Below are 19345 nucleotides of genomic sequence, written 5' to 3' on the forward strand. Positions count from 1 at the left end.
CGCAAGTTTTATTAAACGGGCTGATCTACTCGTCATTTTGGTTGACATTTAATTTAAAAACTCTAAATAATACGAATTAGTACAAAACTAACACGCGACGTGTATAAGCCCCTGCAACATAATGCGTACTGGCACAACCGCGGGCGAATTCTCCCCTCGCACCCCGCTAAAAATGTCAGTAGTCAACATAGAGCATTGTTAACGGACAGTCGTGTCTTATACGACTTTGTTAACGTGGCTATATCAGAAACTATGAGGAAAATTTAACTTTTTCTTAAATCTACTGAAAGAAAATACTTTTTTAGGGTATTTAATGCAATAAAACGAAAATCCGTAAAATGTCATATCCTACATTGTTAATAGGGACAGGCGATATATCAGTATACTTTCGACGGCTTATATTCTTATGCGCCTTTGTATACTTCAATCACTTTATATATTTCATGAGCTTTAAATAAGGCATGCGCCTGATAAGATGTGCTGGTGGTAGAGTATAGAAAAAGGTCTTAACAGCCAAACGCACAAAGTGATCCTATAAAAATTCCTTTTGAGCTCCACAGCCCTAAAAAATGTAAAGATTTGATTTCTCTATACATGTTGGACTCAAAACTAGGATTTGCCTTGATGAAATGCATGTTACTTTTATAATTTGTTAAGAACATTCGCAGTGGTATCTCGTGACGCGTGTGTGTGTAGGAGCAGCTTTATTTTTTACCCCTAAATGATTTTTTTCTTAATTGCAGTGCCCCATCGACACTCGAAGAGCGTTAGCGGAGAATATCCTGGTGACGGGCGGCACGGCGGAGCTGCCTTGGACTGAAGGCACGGCTAGCGCAAGAACTCCGATACTTGATCACTCAACCCCCGTATGAGTATGTGTTACATAATATTTAATGAAGGGTCTAGCTTCGGATATCGATCGACGGCAGCCGAGCAAATGTCTGAATGGATGCATGTTCTGTTGCAGTACGCGGCTGCACGTGCGCACGTTCAAGTTCCACGCGAGCCCGACGCCGGGCAACTCGTGCGCATGGGCGGGCGGCTCGGCGGCGGGGGGCGCGGGCGGCGTGGGGGGCGCCGGGGACGCGGGAGGGGGGCGCGCGCTCACCCGCGACGTGTTCGCGCGCGAGCGGCGCCTGCGCGACTGGGTGTGTCTGCTCGACAACACGCCACCCGACCACCCGCACCACCAACACCACCAACACCACCAGCACCCGGACATATGAACCACACTCATTTAACACTTGTATACTCTTCTATCCATGTAGGTATTGGCACAGATTCATTTACTAAACATACAATATAACCCGATAAGGGTAGTGTGTTCAGATCAGTATTGTCTTTGAATATGATGCATTTTGTGCTTGATGTTGAGGAGTGAGCCAAAATGGGTGTAGCAAGGGCTGGCATGTTGCTGAGCCCTATCGCTGTTTTATTTCAACTGCAGCTTGCTTTCGAATATTATATTCAGATTAATAAGATAAAATATAATATAAACGACAAAATATATTTAATATATACTTGTATTTATTTAATTTAATAATTCTAAGAATTTCACATATTTCAATTTGTTTTAATTTTAAACCTTTTATTTATGCAAGAAATAATTATGATAATATTCTGGGTAACTTATAAGACGAACAGTTGAAAAAAACAATAATTATTTTTTTACTATGTTAAAGGCTGATTTTGCATTGCCTTGCTGACCACCGCTCAGCTCGGGTTGGTCCGTCGCGTAGGGTGGACGTCAATCCTTAAATGTTTACATTATCACATAGACCTGAAAAAAAATAACTTGCACCTCCCGATCCCCACTTATTTCCTTTTCTATTTATATAGCACGAAAAAAAATACCCGCAAGTAATGAAAATGTCTGCCTGCCTGATTGCTTTTTCATGTTCAGCTTGGACTTTTTTTCAAGCAGTGAAGAACATGGTGATCTACTGAAGTAAACAATAGCAATGTCTGTGGACTACTTTTATTTAAAATAAAAGTAGTCTATAGATAATAACATCAATATTTCCTTAATCGCTTACTATGATAAATAGGCTAATCACGAAAGATCGTAACGATTGATGCAAAAAGATGGTTTACATCAATTTTATTATTTGTGTTGATCGGTGTTGGTATTTGGGACACCCTCGCTCAAAAAGTGGTGGGACGAGTCTTCATTAGTGGCATTACATATAATACATATTTGATTAGTCTGTGCTCTCATGATTGTGTCACTCAACAAGCTGTGCCCCAATGCACTAATCTGCCTCTGGTAAGGCGTATTCGGCTATGTTGTTGTTTTGATGAGTTGGTTGGAGTCTCGAAAATATATTTTTTCAATATTATTATATTATGACACCGGCATCTCATGTCTCATATAAGATACCGGCATTTTATACTTTAAATAGGTTATACTAAAAGCTACTTTCTGTGATAATTTAATCATCTTTCAATTATCTCAGTGTAAGCTTAAAAATAGGGGAAAGCATCTCTATAAAAATTATAACCCTTAGGAAAGATCAGATTTTCACAGTATAAGTTCGGACTTCGTTCTAATAAAGATTCTAAAACTAAGCTTCCACAAAATCAAGTAGAAGTCCAATCAGTGTTAAGAAGAGCGATATCGATCCTTACTCCCATACATTTCATAATTACATATGATTGCCTCACTGGCATAGTTGTAATTGTACACTGTACGAGTAAAACTACCGCGCTGAGGTCCGGGATTCGAATCCCGGGTCGGACCAAAAGAACTGACTGGATTTTTCTATCTTAAAAAATTACTCAGTTGCAGCTCGGAGTAAGGGAGTTGGCGGTGTGATACATCTGTGCCTCGGGATATATGTAAAGCCGTGTTGCTTGCGCTTGATCTCTCTCCGGTCAATGCCATCTCACCCCGGACTAAATGTAGGGACAGAGAGAGCTCCTGTATGTTGCGTACAAAATTGTGCCCTATAATACGTCCTCCGTAGTTAATTGGCTGATATGTTTAAATTGGCTGTCGTGGCCGATAATCGATTAGGAAGGAATAAATCAATCAATTCAGTTTACTATAATGGGCCCTAAGAACTAGTATTTAATGCCTTAAGGTGGTAGCTCAAGGTCCATTTTCATACATTTTGTTTCGGCTTTAATCTGGGTAACTAAACAAGTATTGGCAAGTAAAGAATTTAAATTCACGTCTAGTTAGTGATTAGTTCTCGCAGTTGAAGAAAATGTAAAAATAATTAATAATCATGGATATTTCTGCCTTTAAAATTTCGTCATATTAAATTTTAAAGGCCGAAATATCCATGATTATTAATTATTTTTACGTTTTTCTTCAACTGCGAGAACTAATCACTAACTAGACGTGAATTTAAATTCTTTACTTGCCAATACTTGTTTAGTTACCCAGATTAAAGCCGAAACAAAATGTATGAAAATGGACCTTGAGCTACCACCTTAAAACAATAAAAATAACCGATAGCCAGTCATCCGTGAATAAGTGCATAACCCTCAGAACAAGAACAAGCATAGAAGGAATCTAAATTACCCTCATATACTTATCCTTTTTTTTCAAATAGGCCAAAACCGTTGAAAAGAACGAGACAAATATTATGTTGCTAAAGTCGGCTTGCGTACACTTTAAAATTATCAAATGGTTACCTTTGGTCCTCTTTATGATGCCGAATTAAAAAGCAAATAAAATGTCAAAAGTTCCAACTTGCCAACCTCAAAACAATGTCACAAACGCGCCCACACAATTTAGTTACGTTATACTTCAGCGCGTGCTTTTCAAAAGTGGCTACATGTTTTGTAATATTTTTGTTGTTAATTTTAATAAATACACAGTCCTGTTTAAGTATAATATAGCCCTACGAACAAGCAATGGCCGCCGTTATTGTGGGGTGTAAATCTCATTCTTCTCGTAAAGAAAATGAAACTGAAATCATCAGCTTCCATCGGTGAGTAAACAAAAAACCTAATATATTTGCTTAAAGCCTGTACATAAGTGCAAAAAGTATTATTAATTAATCTTTATTATGCTGTAGTCATATTATAATCTGCTGTTGGCCATTCGATACAGTAATTAAGTATTTTTCATTTTTACCAATTTACGTAGTCGTGTTCAATAGTGTTGTGCTGCATATTCTGTCGATAACATAGATGTTAGTATATTGTAGTTTACTATTTTGCATAAATTGCCTTTTACTTTCAATATACGATGGTGTAGTGGTAAAAGCCACTTGGAAACCGTGCGCGAAGGCTGGGGGTTAAGGAAAGTATCTAATTTTCATAGTGTGTTTCATACAATGTGTTTCATTGCAGATTCCCCACAGATGATGCTATGAGGCAAAATGGATCGTTGCCATAGCTCGTCCCAATTGGCATTGGAAAAACAGCACCGTGTTTGCTCTAAGCATTTCGACAAAGTTTTATTAACATTGAAATAAGTTATCAAACATATGTGACATGAATGATACCGCTGTGTTTTAATTTTACTGTCCCATTTAAGTAGCTTCTGTCAAATCACACCTCTTGGGTATCTTTTAATCCCTAAGAAAGTCAGAAAAGAACAGAAGGCGTACTGGCTTTCTCCTAAACGAAATTCCGGCCGATTTCTTGTTTGTTACTTACAGCGGTTTCCAATCCTTCCGAAATTTCTAACATTTTCTTAATTTAATAATCTAAATGCTTGACCATTTTTGTTTGAATGACGTTTCGGAAGGCATCAAACTGCTGTAAATAGCAAATGAAAATTAGACAAAATTTAGCTCTGAGAAAGCCGGTAGTTCTATAGTTTATTGTAATTTAACAGCTTCTTAACGAGTGCTTTTATATATCCAGACTTCTTTTGGTACTTGAATACCAAATCAGGATATTGATATCTTTTTTAGCCTTTATCTAAAATAGCAATTTGCAACGGTTTGTAGTTGACTGACCGAAAAGTGTTTATTTTAGCAGGTCTGTGAATTTACCATAGCCGATAGACAAAGTATCTATCGATATCGATAAGATATCAGAAGGGATCGCAACACAATTAAATTTCTTGCTGTCAAAGACAGAGTACACTCAAATGTCATAGTGTTACTTCTATGCTTGTTCTTGTTCTGAGGCATAACCTATACATCTGAGTCCGACCCGCAATGAACGTAGTATATGTACAAATTGTCGCTGGCACCATTTAAATTTAGACCATGTGCTTTGGTGCGATAACCATGTAGAAGTCTTAATTCATTTATTGAAATCCAATCCAATTTATTTTTTTGGCTGTATGCATCCATAGCTGTATCATATATGGCGGCGGGCCTTAAATATCCGGAATCACATTTTGAATGAAGAAGCCTCAAGAAGTTAAAAAGGCTAGGACATATTGGAATAATTAAGTTTACGAAAAGGAGTTTTTGTTTATAGTCATTACGTAAATAAAAATAATTTTCCTCTAACGTCCACTCATTGTGTTAAAAATAATTATATGGAGGGGCGATTAGGTTATACTAGACGTATAAATAAAAACAAAGTATGTCCATAAAAAAATATTGAGTAAATTTCGTAACATGTGAATATATTTTTTATAGCCCGCCGGGATAGATCAGGAGCACTCGATGAGACCGAGTAATTTGTTGCGACATCTGTAGATACTTATATATAGATGAAACAAAATAAATAACATGGCAACATTCGGATTATCATGACAATGTCATTTTGATGTAACATTGGACTGTCACATTATCCTAATCATTTCGTCGATAAAGATCTAAAAATAATAGAAGTTCGTCAATAGATATTACTTATTAACACGTAACATCACCATTATGTCGAACGAAATAAAGATCGTGGCAGCGAGTATCGTAAATTTCCTAAAACAACAGCTCGAGAGCGAGGCGCTCAGCGTGGACTCGCGCGAGAGCGTCGAGGTTGGCGTGCAGTGCATCGAGACCGCGTTCGAGCTCGGGCCCGACGACGCGGCGCTCGGACTCGACCTGCTGCAGCTGGTGCGGCAGCAGCGCGGCGGCGCGCCTCCACCCGCCGCCACCCGCGAACAGGCCGAGAAACTTAAGAACGAGGGCAACGAGCTCATGAAGACCGAGCGGTACCGCGAGGCGCTAGAAAAGTACACGAGTGCCATCCAGCTCGACCCGCGCAACGCCGTGTACTTCTGCAACCGTGCCGCCGCACACTTCAAGCTGAACGAACATGAGGCGACCGTCGCCGATTGCACTGCTGCGCTCGCGCTGCAGCCTGACTACAGCAAGGCGTACGGCCGCCTCGGGCTAGCATTCACCGCGTTGGAGCGACACCGTGAGGCGCGCGCAGCTTACGCCCGCGCCACGCAGCTCGAGCCCGACAACGAGTCCTACCGACAGAACCTGCAGCTCACCGACGAGCGACTGACGCAGCGCGGCGAGCGAGGCCCGATGGACCTCGGCAGTTTGCTGCAGAACCCCGCACTGCTAAACATGGCCACTGAGATGCTCGCCGACCACAACATGCAGAACTTGATCTCCAACCTCATGAACAACACAGCGGGCGGCACAGGCGCGGGCGCGGCAGCTCCGGGCAGCATGGACGCGCTGCTGGAGGTGGGTCAGGCGCTGGCACAACACATGCAGGCCGCCAACCCTGATCTGGTGGAGCAGCTACGGAGACAGGTGCGACCCCCGGGGCCCGGCGGCAATCCCCCGCCGCCCGCACAATGAGCCGTGTGCTGTGTTAGACTATGTAATTATGATACGTGGAAGGTGTGTCTGCTGATCATCGGTTCTCTGAAGGACTACTGCTTAAGCTGAAAGATAAATTATGTATGTTAGTATTAATGAAAATTTAAAGTGCCGTTTTCAGTTGAAATATTTATAATCATTGTTCACTATACACTACAGTTGTTTTGCCGTGCAATGAATCCAAATCACATTAAACTTGTATGGGTTGGCTTTTTATCTCACTACTATTTGTAGTTTGTAATGGTTTCCTTCACGCAGCTGTTTGTACTGTTATGAGTTAGCTAACTTGTGGATTCTGAATGTTTCATGAAGCTTTGTGCATTTATGTATATTCATAGAATGTCCATTGAAAAGTATGATCACTAGTAACCATAAAAAGTGGTATATTATAAATTGTAATTTTCTTTTATAAATATGTAATGTATGATATTGTTAAGAAGGGAGTGACAGAGGGTGCCTCTATTGGATCCAAATTATTCTTAGTTAAGGTTTCAAAATATTGGTACTGTTAATAAATTTATTTAAATAACTCAATTTTTTATTAAAGCATCTTGATATGCTTACATATTCACATGAATCGGTAGTCAAATGACACAAGTAGTTATCAGTTTTAATTTGAAAGAATTAATTAAAAATAATTCCATCCCATAGTGGGGATCTGATTACTAAGTACTTCTCTAAAAACATGCACTCATTGTTCTGCAGTACATAATAATATTATTTATTATACTCTCATTAATATTGCTAATTATTTATGAATAATTCTTGTGAAAACAAATTTTAGTATGAATCATTTATGATAATAAATAATGTTATGTCCAATTAACAATGAACTGCTTTTAGCTTTGTTTGTTGTGTAACGTACTATTAATGTGGTATGCAATGCCCATTGTGAGGTCCATTTTAATATATAATCATAAACATGAGAAAATGAAACAACCATAATGTGCTTTCTTAACTATTTATTACACACTATGTATAATTTACGATAATTGTAATCAATTTACATATCTTTATGTACACATAGTAGCAAAATGTAAAAACTCGTGGCGCCACCCGCGTCGCGTCCTCGCGCGGTAACACGCGGCAACACGCAGTAACACGCGGCAACACGCGGTAACACGCGACAACACGCGGTAACACGCGCGGGCTGGCGACACCAATATCGATATAAACACCATGTATTTACACAAACCCACGCGAAAATGTTGTTATATTCGACATTCCCCGGCCGGTGTTCCCGCACCATACCACGCATACAGTTCAGATGTTACGTATGCTATCTGACACCTCATGGCCATACCAGTTAGTGCATATAACACTCCCTTTAATATTTTTGTGTGATACTGTCTAGACATAAGTAGGTGTAGTGACGTGACGGTGGAAGCGCGGGAACACTGACGGTGTCGGCCTTACATCCTCACTCCTCACTCCTTACCAATGATGTTGAGCACCAGCACACAAGCTGATACACGCAGCGAAGGCACCGAACTTCAACTAACAAATAAATGCAGTAAAAAAGCGAATGAAAGCACTTATTGACATGAATCTAAATCATACACGGTAAGTATTGCCTTTATAAAACTTATAATAATGTTTGTATGATCGCAATCATCACTAATAGGAACGAATAAACGAATTTAAACATTATTAAATTTGATAATAAATAGAAAAATATTTTTAAATGATTATGCAAAATAAAACATCTGTTATCGTTACAGGCGACATGTAAATAACTCTAAAACAAAAATAAAATGTTGAAGAGGTGTTAAATAATGAAACCTTAAGATGAATTAAATAATCGTATCATAACTAAGAGCAACAAACAATAGATGTACTTAAAATAATCATAAACGTTTGTTTAACAATAATTTATACTGCGGTCTCGCGACGTCGCTGCATACCGCGCGACACAACTGACAACACAACGGCGACCGGCGGCCGCCATTACACTTCACTCTACCGACTCGCAGGCAACTTCACGGCGCTACCGAAAACAACATTATATAATATTATGTCACAATGCTGTATGCATAGTTACATTGCTAATTATTTGCCGAAATAAAAAAAAAGGTTAATATTCTGGCCAAAGGTCGGTACACGTTGATATTAGGACTATACACAATATTAATTTTGAATTGACTGAAAGTTAATTTTGTTGTTCGCGGTACATGACAAAAGCGGTATGAAGTTGTTGCGGTCGCGGTTACGCTCTCAGTTGAATATAACAGTACATTAAGTAAAAAATAAAGCTAATTCATTGGATGCAGCTGAACGCACTACAATTTTGAACAATATTAACAATTTTATAAATACGTCTTTATATAAACATTTCGAACGCCCCGAAAAACAATTTCAATATAAAATGCTTAAAACATTAGCCGCAGTAACGCAGTAGCACTTTGTATAGTGTTGTACAGACAACGTCGTCCGAGTTGAAATGACGTCATGTTCCCGAGTCCAGCACAATACTCAGGCGAAATACTTTGATACAGGTAAAACCTTAAATGCTGATTTTAGTTTTTTTTTAATAATAGCCCTCCTTTGACACCAATTAAATAAAGCTAGTATTAAATCGTTAGTGATTGTTGGACGCCATTTCATCTCAGACGAGAACTACACTCGTGACAATTTGGTACAAGACGTCGCCCTGCGCCGCCCTCTCCCACTCAGCGTTATTAAACATTCACACTAAACTCTCAAATATTTACGACAAACTTTCCAATTTATATAGAAGCGCGCACTTTCCGAATAATTATGTAAATCCTATTGTAATAGTTTTCACAAGCGGCCTACGGTGTCGCCAACCAGTTATGTAATTAATCGGTCGGTTTGGTTGATTTGTAAAGAAGGTCGTCCTCAGCGACCGGCGACTGCTGATTCGCGATTAGACAACATGCACCCACTTTGGTCTCCACAAAGTTTACAAATAACAGACTACATGCATAGAGCTGCCACTCATAGATAAAATATTCAAATATAAAATTTTATCTCAGCATTTTTATATACTTGGTTCTTAGGAAACCGAATCCATAGTTATTGACAATTCAACCGGTGGCAACCCCGCACACGCGAGTCGTAAGTGCTACAAAGCAGACTACTCCACTACTAATCACAGGAAGTGTGTGAAGAGAGGGGGGAGGCGAGGTCCGGAGCCGGGGCTTCGGTACGAGCCGCAGCGAAACAAATACGAAACCGTGAGTAACCGGGGGCACACCATGTGTACTGATTTGTGATCGAAACCAGTACAATGCGTGCGCGGGCGCAGGTGACGCGGCGCGGGGCGGCGGGCGGCGGGCGGGAGGGGCAGTGGTGGAGGTGCAGCGGCAGCTCTCAGTTGCGCTTGGAGGGCGGCACCAGATGGGAGGGCAGCTCGGGGGGCAGGTCGTGCCCGTTGGTCTTCACCTTGATGAGGTGCATGGCGAGCGCGAACTCCTCCTCGTCGAGGAACCCGTCCTTGTCGATGTCCGATAGCTTCCAGATCTTGCCGAGCACCGAGTTGGGCAGCTTCGACTTCACCATCTCCGTCTTGGCCGCTGTTGAAAAAATCGTACGTCAGCACGAGACTCCTACACGTTGCACCTCGGACCTCTCCACCCACGACTTCAATACAAGGAAGGTTGGCCGCCTACGATGACCGATCACCCATACAAATATTTAGTAGTATGGGAATCGTGGCCTTACCGACCTTTCAAGAGAGGAATGTACAAATGCATTTTGTCTTTTATAGGGATTATGATGCAAGCTTATTAAAGAGAACAGTAAGAACTAAAAGAGTAAATATTACGCAAAAAAAATTAGCAAAGCAATAAGTAATTTAATAAAATATATTAAGCTTAGTTGCCAATACATACTTAAAATTTTGAACTAAAACAGTGAATAAAAAACTAACATCAGGGAATGTTATGAATAGGGTCTACAGCCGAAACCAATTTTTATAGTCGACATGAGTGTAGTTATGTTATTCTTAACATTAGTATTAAATATTCAAGAGTGCCAAGAGACATATAGTGAGTAAAGCAATTAACATACCACACCGACTTTAAAAATTGGCGTCAGTTTTACTCAAGGGTCCAGCATTTTATTGTGTCGTGATTAATATTCAGACATTTGGACAAGCATTTCTCTTCATACAAAATTAAAGCCTTTGACTGAGAATTGACCCCAAAGCATGTAGTTCCGGAAGGGTTGGTTCTTTTATACTTGATTTGCTTTTGGAGATGGGTCTTTAAGTATAGTAGGTAAGTGGTAGTGTATTAAGTATGGTTAGTAAAAATCAAATAATAATGCGAATTAGTATGCAAAGGAATCAAAATAATTGAATATAACTATAACACAAAGATGACTAGAAAGTTTTACAGTCAAAACGTTATGCCATTTTCTAGAACTATGTCGCGCTTGAGTCTATACTGAGGGACCGAATAATGTACTTCAATATGTTAATGACGTTGTCTTTGAAGAACAACTCCACGACGGACTCTATGCGCACCGTCTCATCCTCCGGCCCGAAGGCAGCAGATTTAGCCTTGTCCAACCAAGTAGAAGGCGTCTTTTCTACACAGAACTCTATAACAGTATTCCCCGTTATAGCATACACCATTGATACGAACAAGAATTGAGCTGTTATCAGTAGAGTAACTACATTTAAAACTAAAAGAATGAATACTTTAACTGAATAGAACATCGGACTGAAGAAGCTTTTTATACTACTATTTACTTTCACGTCTACATTATCATGTCGTTCTTCCTTGAAATCATCAGATTCCAAATCACTGTCTTCTGCAATAGAATCGAATTTGTCAAACGAAGTATCCACTGTAGATGTGTGATGAGCACTATCAGAATTATCGGGTCTATGTAAATGCGCGCGATCAGAATGATCATCTAGGCTATCATCATTCACTATGTATGCGCTGGTGCTCGGGGCGTCAATAGCTAAGGTATCGTTAAGGCTATGAATAGAGACGGCGTGCGACATCCTATCACTAGTAGTGTTCATAAGAAACTGCGCGATGACGTGACAGCTCTTCGCGGATACGGACAGAGCGTCAGATATTTTATTGAAATCTTCATGGCGCTCGTTATTGTCGTCCTTTTCGATCGTCATGCAGAGCTCGGTTAGTAATTGACAGTTGTGACTGGAAGAGAGCAGCGCCTGCAAAGCGGTGTCGAGCACGAGGTGTGGTGTGTGTGCGAGTGTGTGTGCGGGGTTCGTACCGGCGCCGGTCACTTTCCCGTCGATGGGGTTGAGCGTCTTGAAGATCTCGTCGTAGTGTGGCTTCTCCTTGCTGCAGATCCACTCAGGGTCGCCGTGGCCGGCGTCCACACCCTCGCCGCGCCCGTACCCGAACGGCGACACCTGGTCTTCCACGCCTTCGAACGCGCCACCTGGAAACGTTGTAGTTTCACGTTAAATTATTGCGAACATACTAACACAATGACAGAACATCCAAGACGGGTTAGATATTAAGGTTCTTGGAGTAATCGGAATTCTGAAGCATTATTACCTGCGTAAAAACTTTTAGTTTAATGTGATTGGTATTTAATGCAATTCATAACTAGAAATGCTCACACTAAGGCACTGTACTGTGGTTTAAACAATAGTTATTGTTAATCTTAGCAATTATAAATATTCAAATAAAAAATAGTAGATATAGTAAGCCAAGTCGTTGAGTACTATCACAATACATAGTTAAGACGTTCAATATTATAATCATCGGTAATACCGTTGTACAATTCGGATTTGTTAAACAATTGAATATTAATTTGTGCATTTCCAAACGGGTCGCGAGTCGCGGCGCGCTTTTAACCGTTGCCGAGGTCTCGCAGAGGTCACGGAGGTGGCGACCGCCCCTTACTGTCAGAATAGACATCTGAATGTATTGTTTAACAAATACGCTTTCAAACGGTTTGAAAATATTCATGAGGTTATTTTTTTTTCAATTATTACGCAATGGCGTGATGCAGCTACAACAATTAATTAATATGACGTGCATTTTGCCTGCCACATGGATTTTGTCAAGTAAGAACTTCCATTAGAAATCAGTTAGCTGCGGCCTTGGGCCGTGTCTCACAAGTCTGTTGCACAAACGGATTCAGTTACTTAGTTAATTTGGCTGTAGTTACATTTTGTAATACCGAATCATTAATTAAAGTTATACTTTCAATAATCATTTGGGGATATTCTTAAATTACGTCACACGTTAAACCGGGGGGAAGGGTAAAAAAAGTGTGACACGTGACAAAAGAATGGGGGGTTATAAGTTTCGTGATGTCACATGTTAAAATCTTGAGTTCTTGTGTATAGAAAAAAAAATACTGAAGTAAACAGTAAACTTACAAAAATATTTTATCTCAGGCTATATAGCCTGATGCAAATACTTATATATGTATAAGATTTACTTTGTTTTATTGGCAAATTCTCATTCGCTCGAACGGCTCGGCGTACCACTGGGTCATTTGTGGGGTACCTTTGAACCAAATTCTGCCCGCCGCGATTGGATGTTAATTTTATTAAAAAAAAAGCAAGTCAGATCTAAATGCAACTGCTGTTTTCAATTATTCAGCTCTGAGTGTAAAATCGCAAAATATTAGTGTTACGTCACATAGTGGGTGAGGTAGAGGACCGCGAATGTCATCACCTGTGACAAGGAAGGGTCAAAAAATTAAGGAGTTCGTATGACGTAATTTATCAATGACCCTTCATACATGTGAAGTCTTTATTGCATTATTATTCATTTTACATTTTATGTAAGTAATAAATTATCTGCCTACCAAATTATTTATCTAGCTAAAGTATATTAAAAAAGATACTGCAAATGATAATAAACCGCACAAAATTTTGCACACACGGCGAATATTACGAAGTACACTGAAAATAAAGCGGTAACAAATGTCGATGGCTCACGAGTCACCAGTAAATATGTCCGATTGCTGACCCGATCACAGCGTCGCGTCTCAGACTTCAACAATGGGCCCACTTCCGAATCTCGCGTATTGAGGAAATCTAAATAGCTAAAGCCGGTTTTTGCTGGGCTCGGCGTGTGGCGGAACAAACGTGTTGTGGGAATGTCACTCGGCGGTACAACACAAAGCGGAAGGCGAGCCTAACCAGCACTTAATCAAACCAGTACTTATGTTTCACTCATGCTATGGGTAAATGTTGAAATATATTTTAATAAATAAGTATGCATAGTATTTCTGGCTATAAGACACGCTGTGAAGACACACGTACAAGGAGAGTTCACAAAATCATCGCTTTGTAATGTCACGTATGTTCGCAGTCCACTGCTTTCCGTACAGTATCGCTGCATTGTATATTGCATCGTCAGCAAGCATCGGCTCATATTCAACTGACGAGGCAGTTAGCTCCATCAAACAATTGAACAGCGATGCAAAGTTCTTAGACAAACGTAGCCTTTGTGATGATGCATCAATCATAAAAATTTTATGTTCTTTTATAAATAACAAATTGGGATGACCTTTATATTGTACTGCAACAAAAACGATCGCAATTGATGTAATAAATCATTACAAAACCAGACAAATGTGAAAAAATATGTTTCTTGTGAAGATTTTACCGACAAAATAATATTAAGGCGTAAACCTTTATAGATCCAGACAATATTTAATCTAAGCAATTATTATTTGCCATAATAAGTATAATAAACCTTTATTTGGGTTAAAGTACTGAATATCCGTAATTCTGTATATTGTAGCTAGAATAAACAGTCCAAAACAGCATTAGTACGTGTACGTGCGTACAAACAATCCCGTTATGTAGTGTTCAGTGTTCAGTATTCTGCTAACGGCGACACACAGATTTCACCTTGCACTTCATTCACAGGCAGCGATAAAGCATAAGGTTCAGCGCACACGTTTGCGGTATTGAAGAAGCTTCTTCCACAATAGAATCTCTACTATATATCCTTACACATACGGTTGTTATTAGTACGCTGTATCTAAAGACCGCTGGGCCACAGCACGGGCTGCTGCAGTAGCCTTGATCCGCGCACACAGCCCCTACAACGTGACGAACACAAACTTCCTTCATTGCATAACAAGTTTGTTTACGTCGACACTGAGTCATTGCGAAATCGGTTTACAACTAATAACAGTTTAATTTCACGAATAATTACCGTTAAGTCTGGGCTAAAAAGCGTTACTTCTGACTAGTTTTTATTTGTATGCATTATTTACAAATGTATCATCATGTAGTGACCATGGTGTAGTGGAGATGAGCCGACTGCGATGCAAAGAGCCGCAGCGTTAATCCTCGCATTACGATAAATTAGGACCTTTGGAGTTCCTGGTTTATTATACACACTATACAAAACATGTTTCTTAGAATGAGGTCAAGATAGTACGAGATTGTTGATGTAATAATTAGTTTTTTTCTAAAACCTTTCGATTACTATTTTATGCATGTAATTGATTATGTATTATTGTTAGTATGCTACATTTGATGACTAATGTTATAAAATTTAAATTAGTCACTAGATGCACAAATTATTGCTATAATACAGCCCTCACGTAAACAATAGACATTTGCAGTGAGCCTTCTGTTAGTTATTGTGCGCGCGCAGCTATCTGTGTCTTAGACAATGCGGAGAAGGTCGTTCATTTCACCGCCCAATGGACCATAAGAGAACGTTTTTTATTTATATCTATACAAATTATCTACAAGGATTTGTATTAAAATTGTAGGTCATCGATTTGAAATAATTGATTGTATAAAAAGTAAAGTCATCGAAGCATCGAAAGTTTGCGTAACAGATGCACACTGTACAGGGGCTAGGGGAGGTGGTATACACGCACGGAGCAGGACGCCTGGCCCGCTGTAATTAACTTCAGCGGAACTAGACTTTAGTCGCAACTTGCGCTAATAGTAAAGTCTACTAAGTAGACATGATCGATGCTTCTAATGCACTATTTTATCTATCACCAATCTATGAGTGCATTTTTAATAATACATCCTAAACCTTCAATGTGGGAAGATACATATCAAATATATGCAACAGGTACATACACAGTCCCGCAATAAGATATGAGGTTTGTGACGGAGATATTAGGTACGGGTGACGGACTCGTAAAACACTCACAGGACTTATCCTCAATAGGCAGACATAACGTCTTAAAGACAAACAAAAAATAACCAAAAACGAAACCGACCCAAATTAGGTACCTAAGTATAAGTCCGGCAAATCTTTAATATCAACGCGGGATCGAACCCGCAGTCTCATTTACCAGTTGGCTACTGTCCCATAGCTATTGCGATTATTGATAATTGCGATGGTAGTTCGAATATTAATGAATCTGCAATACCGGTTCCCGCCGATAAATTTCATGAGGTTCCATTTAAAAAATATGTCAGTTTTACTACAGAACTAGGAACAGATAAAAATAAACCTAACATCTGAAAGTGTTACAACGGAAGGAAACAATTAAAAAAGAATTAATGTGAACAAATAGTCATATCGTTGTAGGAGAGTGGCGCGGCGCCGGTCGCGGCGAGGGCGGTGCGCCGGCGCACGTGGCGACTATTTATACGCACCGCTCCAGGAAGTGCACATGCCAGTCAGTTATGTGATCATTATTAACTGTTTATTGCAATTCGCCTCATAGATATATCAACTGGAGTGTACTGTGTATTTTATGCTCATAAATAAATAAAAACCATAAAGTAGAAATCGTATTGGATTGAAAAATCTGCCCGTTCGTAGATCCTTGATAGAACTATTCTCCTTTTTTTTTCTTCACGCCGCACCGAGGTCGCGTACATTTTAATAAAGCACCATCTAGCTGCGATTGTTATTTAACTAACTACTTATTAGGTATTACGTAATGAAGTAACTTTCTACAATAACCATAAGGGCGTAGGTAAAGGATCTTTATGAATGAGTAACGTGCGTACATCTCGTCCGTTTAGTTGTACTTGCACACATTGTCACACTTTGTTGTGCACGCCGCACCGCACTGCGTCGTGTTGTAGGTCACCTTTATTGCAACATTACAATTAATATTGAAGCGGTATCGATTCAGCGCCGGCCGCGGTCACCGGCTCATTTTTTTATTAACACAACAGTCTGAGGTGATTGCAGTTGTATCTGTCTTCAAGAAGCTAGTCTGGCCTGTAGGACTACAAGCGATGAAAGCTTGGCGTTTAACAGAAGAAACTCTACCAATTACAATATTATCAACCCTGTATTATGTACTGTCCCACTGCTGGGCACGGCCCTTCTGTAGTACGGAAAGAGTTTTAGGTTTGAGTCCACCACAGTAGGCTAGTGCAGGTTGGCAGTCTTCACGTCAGTAAGCACGCTTTCTCACGCTTTTGTCTTTCACCGATAAGCAAGCAATAATTATACTACATCACTTTAGAAATATCAAAAGGTGCGTGCCCTTGGGTTTTGAACTTACGGACCTTCGTAGTCCGTTCCACTCCCAATCCCAGTCAACTAACTTCCACTGGACCAGTGTGATAACATTCTTAATTATAGGATTTTGAAGAGAAGATATCGAGCGGCATATTTATAGGCTAATAAGTGGCATATTTATAGGCTAATAACACACGGCAGCGTGTCTATGACACCTAATGCAGGAGATGGATAAAACTTAACATATGCAATCAAGAGATTGCTTCATACATCCTAAACTAACAAACATAATTAATTAGAATTGCAATCAAGTATCCGACTGCAATAAATTTCATTCCAAGGCTCCATCGGACTGGAGGTTTATAAGACAGCAGTAAACTTACGAGAAGCTGTTGCGAGTAACAAGAAAGTTGTAAGACTACTTGAAATGTTGGAGTACGAAATATCGTATCCCGATATATGATCAAAATAACTGGCATCAAATAGTGAGACTATCTATGAGACTAGAAATGCCATTCCAAACTAAGACGGCGCAAAATACAAATCACGCTGATATCTGCCTCACACAGTATCATAGATATCGCAGACGTCATCGAAAACCCAGAATATTCGACTGAAATACATAGGTTGTATTGGCAGACACAATACTTTATAAAGTAAAACAGTGTTACAATTGCGATAACAAACTGAATATTTCAACAAACGTTACCTGACCCATCCCCGCCCTGTCCTACTGCCCTCTCGCGGCCCTGTCCTCGCTGCATTGCACGGATAGAGTTACTCCACTAATCACTGGCAATATATTGTAATGGTGGCGCGTAAATCACTTGTCTCCGCGAGTGCTCTGAGCCGACAGCCGCGATGTTAACACTACATACATTGGGTCTCAGGGATACGTGAACTGTTCCCGTTAATTACTATTACTTTACATAAAGCATTAATCGTGGTTACATATACGGACTAAAAATAACCGTTCCGATATACGAGGGATTATAAATTATGATACGATAATGGATGTCGCCGTGCCTTCGTTCTCATTAGTCTAGTGGATGCATTCCTAGGTTATGAACAGAATATGTTAGATTTGATTTCATTTGGGGTATTTGGACTAGGTTTCGACTCGGAGAATATTATTTAGCATATATGGCGACAGGCTTCCATATGATGTTTATGGTAGATACAAATTAGAGATCCACCGGTGCACCTTCATCGTCCTAGTTCTTTCCAAACAAATTGGTAAGCTAACGGATATAATATGATAATACATGTGACAATTTAATGACGCTCGGCATGTTGGGCGATAAAACAACACGTCAATATAGGTAATTATAACTTAAACACGCGCAATCAGTTGATAGTTTTCAATATTGCACATTAAATCTTGCCCAGGTAGTAGTACTAAGATAGACTATACCGATCGTCGGGTGCGGTGCACTCACTTTCTCGCACTGGTATATAAAACTGCACATAATAAACCGAGGAGTTTCAATCAAAAGTGAAACTACCAGTCACGGAAATAGCATTCATTATTCATCGCAATAATTGATACTCCTACTTTAATATAATATATTAATGTGCATCTCGCGCGTATAAATTACATTACAGATATGTACTTAATTATAATTGCAATTAATTATAATCAAAGATGGAGTACAGTAGGTATCTACATATGTACTTACAATAACCATTTACCATATAAATAATCGAATAGTACTTAAAACATATAACGAATCAACATAAACAGGATTTAATAGCCCGATGTAAACAAGACGATAGAATATTAATTTTGGTTACATATCAAAACATGCACACAAATGTAGACAGTAATCTATACGAATAAATAAAGTCAAACATGGGTAAAGATTGCCATAAAATATCAACACATTTGATTTTCGGTAAATACGAGTGAAAGGATGGTTTTCACAAAGTATATTTTTACGTATAATGAACATACTACGCGTACGTGACAATGGGGCATCGGTGCAGATTATGGGCTCACATTAAACACTAGCGAGTGCGAGTATTATCTATAGTTTTGATAAACCTAGAAAGCAGACTGCAAACACGTTGCTTTGTTTAATAATGGTGCCAGCACTCTTCTCTTAATCCTCGATGTTTTTCGTATGAAATGTTTATAAGCTGGTAATAGTTTAAAATTATCATTTTACTAACGTAAATAAAAACATGAATTAGTTTAAGGCTTGTAATACCTACATTATAGTTTGAGAGTAAATATCAATTTGTCGCGCCATGGTTATAAAAATGTATAAA

The 19345-nt window shown here is 39.4% G+C and overlaps 3 protein-coding genes across 3 annotated transcripts; 2 read left to right on the forward strand and 1 right to left on the reverse strand.

Moving 5' to 3' along the window:
- Positions 1–743: 743 nt before the first annotated feature.
- Positions 744–1526, forward strand: LOC119193775 (actin-related protein 10-like; the record flags this gene model as incomplete). The annotated part of the gene is given in 2 exon segments (XM_037447488.1): positions 744–872; positions 968–1526. A coding segment is annotated over 1 exon segment (129 nt), but the record flags the coding sequence as incomplete, so codon positions are not given.
- A 4130-nt stretch (positions 1527–5656) lies between these two features.
- Positions 5657–7227, forward strand: LOC115440928 (small glutamine-rich tetratricopeptide repeat-containing protein beta). The gene has a single exon (XM_030165446.2). It carries the CDS (start codon positions 5793–5795, stop codon positions 6675–6677), a length of 885 nt encoding a protein of 294 aa, XP_030021306.1. The 5' UTR covers positions 5657–5792; the 3' UTR covers positions 6678–7227.
- Positions 7228–7643: 416 nt separating this feature from the next.
- On the reverse strand, positions 7644–12108 carry LOC119193782 (EH domain-containing protein 3-like; the record flags this gene model as incomplete). Its single annotated transcript, XM_037447501.1, has 2 exons — positions 7644–10234; positions 11916–12108. Coding segments are annotated over 2 exons (396 nt in total), but the record flags the coding sequence as incomplete, so codon positions are not given.
- Positions 12109–19345: the final 7237 nt, after the last annotated feature.

This window comes from Manduca sexta, chromosome 6 (genome assembly GCF_014839805.1).
Source record: "Manduca sexta isolate Smith_Timp_Sample1 chromosome 6, JHU_Msex_v1.0, whole genome shotgun sequence".
In the NCBI taxonomy this organism is placed as follows: Eukaryota; Metazoa; Arthropoda; class Insecta; order Lepidoptera; family Sphingidae; genus Manduca; species Manduca sexta.